At 39.9% G+C, this 12,092-nt stretch overlaps 1 protein-coding gene across 2 annotated transcripts in view; it reads left to right on the top strand.

The window, feature by feature from the left end:
• The window catches only part of LOC112463841 (rho GTPase-activating protein 7), a 212,710-nt gene that overhangs the window by 182,211 nt on the left and 18,407 nt on the right, over positions 1 to 12,092 (top strand). For both annotated transcript variants that reach the window (XM_025030464.1, XM_025030465.1), the window contains exon 10: positions 6,579 to 6,742. In XM_025030464.1, the coding sequence (XP_024886232.1) occupies positions 6,579 to 6,742 (164 nt within the window). The remainder of the gene's footprint in view (positions 1 to 6,578; positions 6,743 to 12,092) is intronic.

A 12,092-nucleotide genomic window follows, 5' to 3' on the forward strand; every position in this document is an offset into this window, starting at 1 on the left:
TAATTATCAATGACAAAATTGATCATTATTAATTTTTAATTATGATCTTGAACATTTATTTCTATATATATTTTTTATTACGATATTTTAGCAGTAATAAATAGAAAAAAGATTTGATTTATTTTATGCAAATGTATTTGATCATCACTGTGCAGTTTTTAATTTTTTATTTTGTAATTTGATTGAGTGATGGTAGTTATTTGATGCCTAGCGGAAATGAAATGACATTTATGGAAAAGCGATGTTTTCACGATAAACAGTACGACGTTTTGCAATGGCATTTGTCACACAATATCGCATAATGACATTCACAAATCTAATATCTCCGCAAACGATGGATGCGACTTTCATAATAATGTTACGATATAATTGATGAATTTTCGATGAAGCTTCGCATTGCAATTCCGTTAGAATACCACTCGATAACTCATTCGCAATTATTTTAATAACCTTCTCCGCAGTGAAATAAAATTAAACTACCGCATTAAAGTGCAACGTAAAATACAATCCAACGCCCACAGATTTGGTTATATATACTTGATAATCACAATTCTCGATGCCGTATTATTCTAGCGAATTTTTACTCGACAATTTAACTGAAAATGCTGCTGAATTTATTTGCAGTCGCAGTTTCGCGAATACCGTCGCAGTTTGCGAAATGATACTTGAATACGCATTTAAATACGCAGTTTAATGCGTGCGCTGCGCTGTCCACGGATAAACATATTTACGCCATTGTGTCAGAAATTCGCTGCGCTGGCGGAGAAATCAAATTTCGCAAAAGAATAGCACGGCCGGTATCGTTTCACCCAGCGGGTGATTAGGCGTAAACAAATCGTATTCGCGAATATGATCGCGTGACGTTCGTGTATCACGGATCGTGAGACGCAATAATTTTTTTTTGGTACGATCGAGCCGCGATGGCGCAATTGCGCGCGTTTAAGCGCTCGCTCGTGCGCTCGTCTGCATGCATCCGATTGTTTACTCCGCGTTCGCCGCGACGGATTTATCATCGATTTCGTAATTATGAGACAAACAAGCCTGTAAGATATCGTCGCGTCTCGTTGGCGTCATCGCAACCCTCGCGGGAGCAAGTGTCACGAGCGACGGGCACGAGGCAGTGTCAAGGGTTGACATTCTTCTGCCGCTGACGCATAGCGCCAGGAATTTCTGAGTTTGCACAGATAATACGGCGCGGCTACCTCAGATTATTTTTATCTGGCCCATTCTTTGTTTACTCCCATACATATTCGCATAAACTCGCCATAGCTATATTTGGCGCTGATCTTTTCTGTAATTCAAATATTAATAACAGAATAATACATTTCTTTCGCCAGTATAGAATAACAATTCAAGCAATTTCTTTAAATCGACCGTAACTGGTAATATATAACGTCTTTTCGATATGAACATTGAAAAACCGTGTCAAATATTAATGTTTGAAATTATTCTAAAATCATTAGTTACATACCTGAAAAGAATGTCTTGAATTAATTGCTAAGATAATTGAGACTCGAATTCGAATGTGTTATAATAATGTTATACTTATTCAAATTTTTTATTAATAGATCCGATCTGTTCTGCACCATAATACGAACAAAATCCAATTGTTCATGTAATATGCGCATTTATTCGCGATTTATTCACGCCACGCCGCAGTCATGATTAAAATGTTTCCAAGTTAACAATTCTTTCATTATTGCTAACAATAAATTCGCGACACACTTAGCCGTGCGAAAGGTAAACGATTAGCTTGCCAAAGTTCTCGACAAATTTTCCTCCATAAAATCCGACGCCGCAGCTCAACGATAATCCGCGATGCCTTTAATTAGGTGTTCGGAAACAAAAAAGAAGGCACTGTTGGAAAAGTTTTAAACCGCACGCTCGAGAATCGCGCCGATTCCAGGGCGGAGCACCTTGCTAAAGGGGTCGAAATGGCAGCCTTAATTCTCAGGGCAGACTCGGGGCCGTTTAATCGTCGTGATAAATTAATACCGGCGAACGCACTCCCGCGCCTCCCATTTGATTTGTCGGCCGTAGCCGTTGTGCGTGATGTATACGTGTATATTCTGGTGTGTACACGCCTGCGTATATTTTACTTGTTAGAAACGTGATTCTCGAACGACATTAGGTTTCGTACGGTGAGTCAGTGGAGCTCTGACCGTTGCTCGAATCGAGACTCCCATAAACATGTCGCGGCGCAATGCAGCCGGACAGGAGACATTGCGATGCGCGATGCGGCGACCCACATGCCAAAAGCGGGAAGAGGAATGGCACGGAACCGGCCAGCCGGCGGGCCGTCCTAACTGCAAAGTCACATTTACGCCCCCGAAGAATTCGCGACGTGAACAGCTGATGTCCCCCTCGCGTGTATACGAAAGCATCTGGCCGAACAACGGTTACTATCCAAACCACTAGGTTCGTTGGCGCTGGGCTGGTCATAACAATTTTTTTTCTTTTGACATAATTAGATAGAAGAAAAATATCGCGACATATATGTTAAAATCATGAGATTATTTTTAAAATTATTGTTAACATCATAAAATGACATTTTATTGAAACATTTCGATGCAAAACTTGAAGCGCTTCGGCACACCTGATCTGAAATTTCTTCAATAAGAATATTACGTGAGAAAAGGAGACGTATATATTGCGTGACTGTAAGCATTTACACTGACACGTTTATTAAGGGTTAAGGACGATTGATCGTTCGATATTTATCGTATTATATCAACACATTCACTTCAATTACCTAATACTAACAGCGGTACTACAACCGCAGTGCTATCGATAATTACATAACGCTGGCGCGAGCAATTAGGATACTAGGCGTGAGAGGGATTTACGAGGTGGCATGGGACTTTCACTTTTTGCGGTGCGCGTGGGAGACATGCGGCGACTTTATAAAACTTTAATTTAATTTTTGTGCGTGCGGACCGCGTACACCTCGGTCCACTGCCGCAGCCTCACAAACAGATTCTGAGCGACGCGACGTAACCGCCGCAACGACCCAGATGCCAAATGTGGAAAGAAGAAATGGTGCAGCTTGGTAAACGACAAAGTTTATTCTAAACTGTCACAGCATACAAATGCATTCTCTTCGCCGCGGCAACGTCGTCATTGCGCGACTATTTTTAGTTCAGAACATATCTTTAATACAGAAGATGACTTGCATTCATAATTCTCGTGAATTGTATGAATGGAATGCACGAAGGAACCTGGGAGAGGTTGAAAACAGACTTATATTTTTTAAATAATAAGAGTTAAATAATATCATATAATAAATAAGATTAGAATAATTAATATGATTATTAAATTTATTTTGTTATTTCTTATATATGATACGTGTATTCATGATGAGAATGAAAAAGATTTATGAACCGTATTCTTAAATTTTAGAAAAATTTTGTTAAACTACCTTGAAAAGTCTTATCAAAAATTTGTAAATATCTAGCTGTGTCTTAAAGATATTATTAATTTACAATCATACACTTGAGTATATATCGTAACAGCTTTGAAACTATCAGCTCTAAACTGACAGCTCTAATACGTCGGCAGGCCTGGCGAGTTTGCACACGTACACGTGCGTGTAAACTTATGCGTGCACGAGCGTGTGTGCCTAGGCGTATACGTATACACGTGCGTGGTACCACTTACAAAGTGCACGATTGATCATAACTCAGACGAGTTCTCGCGATCGAAGCGCACTATGAATAGTAGCTAATTGACCCAGTTGAACCCGAGTCGGTCGGCGCAAGGCATGATATAAATACCGATACCGATGCCCATCGAACACGTACGGGAATCACGCGACTCACGTGCGCACACACACACACACACACACACACACACACACGCACGGGGCCCACACACACGCGCAGCCGCGCACACGCGATCTCGCAAGGATATTACCGCGGGTCGTGTCCGGCCCCGACCGCGGAGGATCCCCTCGACCGATCCTTCGTGGAATTCCAGCGACGCGACCGAATGTGGGTGTCGTGTCTGACGATCGGCGTGATAAATTAAGGACGTGATCCGATCGATCACATCGCCATTCTTGGCCCGATGCGCCGCCGGATAAATTTATCAAGTCGCTCGCGGAGTGAATTTTTGTGTCTCGCGAACGACAACGGGTTGGCCATTGTAAAAAAAAAGAAACTGATCCTTTTCTTAACCTTGGTAAAGAAGATATATGTGAAAAATGAGAAAGAGAAGAAATTGAGAAAAAGAAAAATGCGAAATATCTTCTACAAAGGTGGACGAGTATGTGCGAGACTTGTTGTTAAATATATATATATGTGTCAATAGTAACATGTTTTTAGCGAACAAATCGGTATTTGCTGATTTCGACGAGTGAAAGTTCGCGCGCTAATTGATTCGTCAGACGAGCGCCGTGTGTACATGATCAGCGAATTTCCCAGTAAAACGTGATTAGTTTGTAATTAGGACATCCAGGAAGCGCGCCGTTCATTAACGTGAATCTACCGATAGCATCATAAAATCCTTAGCGAACGATCTCGTTGCTAGGAAGTATACCGTTTGATGCGTAGATGGCGAAAGATATAAAGAAACGAAAGATATGCACATATGCAATGCGCAATGAATCAAATCATTCTTCATTGAATAACATTGACACAAGCATCATCCTATATTCTCGTCGGTCGACAGGCTTTATTAGAATGCAAGACTGCCTGCCATATCGCAGTCCCGACATATATTTCACACTTTCATACTACTTCGAGAAGCTCAATAAATTTTCTAGCGATAGGGAGTTTTTGCAATAGCATATGTTTTACATTCGGTACACGCGTCAAATCAGTATGCAGTGAATGATAATGTGAACCTAAGGTGGAAATTGCTACGGACGGTTTATAGGTGTTACACGACACGTTTATCGTATTCGAGAAGTACCTACGGTATTGCAAAAACTTCTAGCTGTACACGGCGTGAAGAAATGTTAACGATTGGAAAATACGGATGCGCGTTTAAGCATTCCGATGGAGGAAGCGAAGTGTGTACAACGTCGGTACGTAGAGCAGATAACTGGTTAATTTATCCGCTATCAAGTAACATCAGGGACTGCTCGAAGTCGTTAATCATATTTACGCTTTAATAAGTGAAAATAAACGTGGCTGACATGCGCGTGCGCTTTATAGTTTCTACAGTAAGCGGAATTTCTTTTAATTACCAAGCTTGTTTGCGAGAAACCTTAATGAAACATTATGGCAACGCCCTCCCTTCTTCCTTGGCATTTTGTGCGAACAGATGAATCAGGTAGAATAATATTTTTAATATAACAAATATATATATATTATACTTTTCACCGGAAAACGTTTGATACCACGGAAACGCTCGCCGTGTTTATTGAAGAGTCGTTCTACTTTGGGGATCGACGAATCGATCCTAGGTTAAAGATCCCGGAATCCCGGTTAAAGATCGTAGAGCCGAGATCTGGTTCAGAAGATCTAGGCCAGCGTTGCGCAAGTCGTGACAGAAATCTTCCAAACTTATACGAGAGATTACTGCGACATATTTACGAAGAAATTCTGGAGAGATAGCAAAATTCACCATCGAAAATCGCGATTTTTATTATCATTAAGAGTGAATCTTTTTTTCACCGCCACTGCCAGTGTAGTAGAAAATGAGAAAAAATAACGCCGATATTCTATTCACAAAAACTTAATATTATTGTAACAGCTTTTTTGTTACGTGCAAAATGGATTATGTAACTATATAGAATCTGAAATAACTTTCGCAATTTTTATTGCGAACAAAAATTGTAAAATGATCGTTGTACAGCTTCAACAGACGTCAATGTTAATAATAGCATTTATATGGCATGTATTTTTTGAAGCCATATTACTACGACATTTAACAGTTTTCGTGCGTAACAACGGATAGCAATGTAACTACATAGAATTTAAAAGTTTTCGTACGTTATTTTATATATTTTTTTTATATAATTACAATTTTTTAAACATAATTTTCTTTATTTTTTCTCACAATTAGAAAAATAGTTAAAGAAATGTTTCTGTATAATATTACAAAAGTGTTATTTTATATAATTTATTAAATTTATGGGAAAATACTATATATTAATAATTATAGAGAAACATTTTAGATATTGTAAAATCCAATTGGATATCATAATAGATACTAATCACGTAAAAACAAAACGTACGTTTTAAGTTATTTATTTGAATTTAAACGTTTTGTACAAAAAAAAACCAAGCAGAATGGAGCCGCGCGACAACGGCACAATCAACATGATGTGATAAGCTCTTCTCGGATTCACGAAGAGATTAAGGCCCGCGGACTAAATGGACATGGATTTGGTCTATTCACGGCGTATACCTGTGCGCGTTTATAGCATCGTTCGATAATCGAACGACCCTGAATGTGCCGTTGCAACAAACAAACAAATGGCTGATACGGCGAATGTTTTTGACATTATCAAATATCGGCTACGACGTACTTTTTTCGTTTACGTAAATACGCGCGCGTAAGCGCGATACCTTATCCTATCTCGAGCGCGATATAATCGAGTAAATTAACGATCGTCCGTCTTCGTGTTTCAGACTATCAGTTTCCGATTGACGTTTCCGGCGTAGCCAAGGACCACCCTTTCCTCGAGGCCGATTCGCTGCAGAGCCTTTTCCGGCGTCTGCACGCCCTTAATCGTTGCGCCAATATGAAGCTCGACACGCATCACACGCACCACAGCACGAGCCACAGCAAAAGCGTGAGTATACGTTGAATTACTCGTCTACGGAGCACGTACGGGAAGCGTTGCGCAAACGCGCGGATACACGGAGATGCGACAAGGAATTTCAATGAGAGTTCAATTAATTCATTGGAGTTAAGCCCAATTTTATTATATTGACTTCCGCATTTTGCATAATTCTCATAAGGAGATTTGCTCCGGGAATAATTTCGATTCCGCTACTTTTATGCTATTTTTGCCCTATTCCTCCGTAAACTTATTTTTCTTTTCTTCGCAGTTTCCATCTTTAAAGGTTTCCTTGAAATTCTCGTCGCATCTTCTCTCTCCGAGCGTTCTCTTGAGAATTTCCCGATAGACGATGAGATCTAGAGGAGACCTCAAGACGGAAATGTCAGATTAGAGCCCGGGGTCAGTTAGAGGAGACAAGGGTACTTAAATGTTTCTTAGAATCCCATGGTGGAAACGATTCAAATGTCACGTTTTACAATTTTTCTTTGTGACGTCGCGCGTGGGTTTCTCTATTATTAATGTTTATCATTGATTTAACATATCAGTTTTCTAATTAAAATGGTAAAATTTTTAATTAGTTGAGTTTATATGTAATTATATAAATAATAAATAGCACGTTGCGTGATGATAGATAACACTTTGCTAAGAATGAAATTTTGAAGATTAAATTAAGAAAGTAGATAAAATAGTTAAATATGTCGATAAGGAGTATATATACGATTATATAGACGTATAGGAGTATATAGACGTTATAGCCACTCTCATATTCTTGCTTCGTAATCTATGACAAATCGACATTTGAGTCACATATTATGACTTTTATGACACGTTCACACATATGGTCATTGTTATGCACTAGATGAAAGCACCCGCGTGTACTGTGTTTTTACGATTACCTGTGTGGAACAGTGAACAAATGAACGGAATAGCAATCAACAGTTGTCACGTGACGGAAATAAATTCGTAGTTAATTACTTTGGACAGCGCACGCGCTGGATACGCAATTAAATGTATCGTAACGATGTCTGGCAATAAATACCGATACATATAACGATTTAAAATTATAAAATTTATCATGTTATTTATTACTGCGAAAATATTATCATTATTGCAACTCGGAGATAGTTCGATATTACTTTCAATTAATCGGATGCTTGGGAGATAAAAATTTATCTAAATATAGATAGTTGAATTATAACTTAAAAGCGTTTCTGCGTCTCTTCGTGTTCTTGTACGAATTTTACTTTACGCATACATCGGTAAGATCCAAGTCGTATATACGTGAGCGGTCGGGGTGCGATGACCCACAATCATGTTATTTTGACTCCACCGTCGTGTACCACGCAGATTAAATACAGCTAATCCGAAATAAGCGCAGCGAATCTACGGGCCGGTGGTGATCGTAAAGATCAATCTGTGCGAATTACCGAGTGGGAGTGTTATTGGGCCGCTCTCGGGAGAGAGAGAGAGAGCAGGAAGCGTTCACTACCGTAACTCTGGTGAAGGAGCACGCATCGCAAATCAGAGTTAAAAGCATTTCGACGAAAGTCTAAATCAATTATATGATCCGGCTCGGCCCGACCGAGATCGCGGTGGATCTATCCGTGTGATCGCGAAAGGAGCGAATCGCTCGGATTTGTATATACACGTGTACAGAAACGTATGCCGATGCCACAAAAGAGATGATATCATGGCAAATATCGATCGTGTCTTTGTAGACTGCTGAGTTTCGACATTGATTTGTGTATCGTATCGCGTATTGATCTCGGTTTTGAGATCAGCAATGAATAATGGATCGATTGGCCGGTTGCAATCCATCGATAAGCTCCTTGGAGTTTGCTCTATCGCGCGTGACGAACCAAAAGCAGGCTATTATCCGGTCGTCTGTGTATGCCAATTTTTCTGTAGGGAGACATTTAACTTTCGGAAGAGTTGCTCTGAATGGCGGAGAGGTCAATTCGTACCACAACATCCCAGATACGCTGAACGATAATTTCGAAATAAATTTTAAATTTGAGATATTTTGCGATATTTAAAACTCTGTTTTTACTAAGACTGCACATATTTTTAAAAGTGTTGATTTTATTTCTAAGATATTTTCCAACATGTGTAACATTTTACCTAAAAGTCTTCGTTTCTGATATATAACATGACCTACCAAGCAAGAATTATTTTGTGTCATTGGGATCTACCGTAGCTAATTTAAAATTTAAAAAGGACTTCAGGATAATCGATCGATGATACTACGGCACTGAGCATGATCGACCACTTTCATGCCCATAAAGGGTTCACGCGCATATATGCGTGTTTGCCAGCAGCAACTGCGACAAGTGGCGAGCTCTTACCGGAAGCCAGCGCGGATCGTTACGCACGGTTGTATGTTTAATAAATAGAAAATTTATCTGGCGACCGTGCGCAAAACGGACCGCAGAGTAAACTGGCATAAGGATTTTTCAAGCAAATGTCCTTAGATGGGGAGAAAGCGCGTTTTACGCGCACGCGTTTGGTACGAACGGATATGTACGCGAAGCGTCTGGTCGCCGCGCGCTGACGCGCGAAAGTCTTGCCAAATTTGTAGCTACGGTGACTCGCAAGATACTCGTATTGCGAGATCGATTAGACGAGTGTCGGTTCGTCGCCTTTTTGAGCAAAGATTATCGTATGAGGGCTTTGTGCGTACGTCGAATACGATCGGTGTAACATTTCGTGCTTTAAACGAAATGCATACGATTTTAATCAAAGAAATGTAAATATTTTTTATATAAAATAAAGTCTTAAGTGATAATATAATTCTTGAATTTAAATATCGAGACTGTAATATAAAAGTTACGCTTTGTTAGTGTCTTATTTGCTACAAAACAAACAAACTCCGGATTGTGTGAAAATAATTGAATATTTATATGAAGATTTCTAAGTAGAGAATCTTTTTTAGGAAATTTCAGATTCCGAAATGTTAATATTCTAAAAAGATTATAAGAAACTAAATTCCAGAATTGTAAGACTGTAAAACTTTGAATCGATAGTTATGATTGTCGCTAGATCGCGCGACCTCCAACTGGTGAATGAAACGTTGTGGAGGTGTTTATAGCCGCTGGATTGAGATTAATCGAAATATACCGAGCAGAAAATACCGCGATGCAATATCACCGTGGGGGAAAGTGCCAAGTTCCTAAGGCGGTTTATTTTCTGCCTATGTCTTACTATTTTGTTATCGCATTGACCTGATTTGCGCCCAAGGCCCATTGATCCTCGCGCGAGCCAGGTAATTTTATTCGCCCGTTTTAGACCGCGGCTGCTAAATTGCTCTCACCTTCGTCATGCGGCCAGTATATTACGCTTACATAGTCCTCGTAACGCATTAGGTAAGATCAGTTTACAAAATGCCAGAATTGGGTGTGACGTGCCGACGCGTGTTGACATACCATTAAAATTATCTCTGGGCTATTTCGTGATAATGAAGATGTGTGGCAATTAACGTAATGTGTTTTCTTTGCGGTGAGAAAATTGTAGGAATATGAGATGATACAAATTTAAAGCATTAAAGCATTAAGATATTTTTTTGCTTCTTTCAGAAAATTGTAAGAGAAGATTTCACATGTATTTTTTAGTCATGCAATATGTAGTCGCGCGCGTATGTGCGTGTATAATTGCGGTGTGTAAAAAATTTAAGAGAAGCAGCAGGTTTAACGCATAAAATTCAACATATATAATATATAATGTTCTGAGATAAAGATGAGTATCTTTATTGCTTCCTCATATTCCTTCTCTTTATCTCGACAACATCGAAAATTAAACTCTCCGGCCAGAAGGCGTTTTAAATAAAATTTTCGGCTGACGTCGACCTTGCACTCCGAATGGAAAGCACTGACCGACGTATAATGCGTTTTATCGGGTGAAAGCTAGCCGCCCCGATGAGACGTGCGCACGTGAAGTGTAATGATCTACCGAATCGAAGGCCTTACGAAAGCAAAAGGCGGAGCGGAGGCCCTCCGGCGTTGACGTTCTCGCGAAACGATTCTGGTACGAAACGTGCTTTGCGAAGCGCGCGATTGATCGATACGAGGAAGCGACACGTAACATTGTCCGTGACTGAATGAACGAGTCGTGACGAGGTTCCTACAGCTCTCGTTCTACAATAACGTAATCCGCCGTGGAATCATCGCGACTGCACGCGCGATTGCATTGAATAGATTCGTTCGATTTTTGCATTTTTCCGTAGTCTTTATTTTCCCGACAGACGAGCGTGCGATAGTCCCTCCCGTTTTACGTTGAAATATTCTCGTTCTTCTTTGCTGTGTAATGAATCTAGAATCTGAGGAAATTTCTTCAGTATGAAATCTTCCCGGAGGGAAAGATCAATACTCCGAAATGCCGCAATAGCGTGACTTCGAATTTTCAAACGATATACTATAGATTATAGAATATGCTTGCGTCAGTTCCATATAAGATTATAATATGGAAATGCGAAAGAATTTCTTTACGGCCGAATCTTCGCGTGCGTAACGCATATAAGTACGCGGGCAAGAGAAAGTAGAGGAATGACTGATGCGTTTTATAGGAATAATTTATACGCGAGCGTCGCGCGTAACTTAATTTGGTAAAGCGACGTAGCAGCGGCGCGGTGCGGCGCGGCGCGGCGTGGCGGCGTACATTCGTGTAAAGGAGTAGTAGATATCCGGGACTTTCCCTGTCAGACGATCGGGGTCCCTTTTCCTCTCTCGCCGGAGGTCCGAGTCGTTTTCGTTCGATCCTCCCTATAATTGTTATTAATAAAAGCTTTCACTCTCTGCGCCCGTGACCACCGAAAATGAGATCTCTCTCGCGCGCGCGCGCCTCTCGATCCCTGTGTTTGTCGAATCAACGAAAGTGGCAATTTGCGGCAATTGGGTCGATTTAACAGCGGTCGTATTATTGTGCTCGATCGACCATGTTTTCGTGCCCTACTTCGATCTGGTTCTTGAAAATTGCTGCTTCTCTGGAGCTACGCCGTTCGCACTGATGAAGGTAATAAATTGAGCCATTTAGAGGGAGCGCGTATCTCAAGCTATTTGTGCTTATCATAAGGTTGCGTTAGGAAGATTCGTGTGGCTTGATGTTCTGTAATAAAATCGTAATTTCCAAATTAATTATTGAATTGATATTATTTTATGCTGCAACTGCTGTTATCTTAATTGAATTTAAGGTGTCATGTAAACGTAAATGGACATGACACAATACAAACATATTAACATTTATGAAGGGAAGCTCTTTTTAAAGTGCATTGTTATTAATGTCACGGTAAATTAATTTAATAAAGTAGAATTATTAATTTAATAATTTAATAAGGATATATTTAATATCAACTTAATATATATCCTTT

The sequence above is a fragment of the Temnothorax curvispinosus genome, unplaced genomic scaffold, assembly GCF_003070985.1.
Source record: "Temnothorax curvispinosus isolate PA1 unplaced genomic scaffold, ASM307098v1 QBEX01013717.1, whole genome shotgun sequence".
Classification (NCBI taxonomy): domain Eukaryota; kingdom Metazoa; phylum Arthropoda; class Insecta; order Hymenoptera; family Formicidae; genus Temnothorax; species Temnothorax curvispinosus.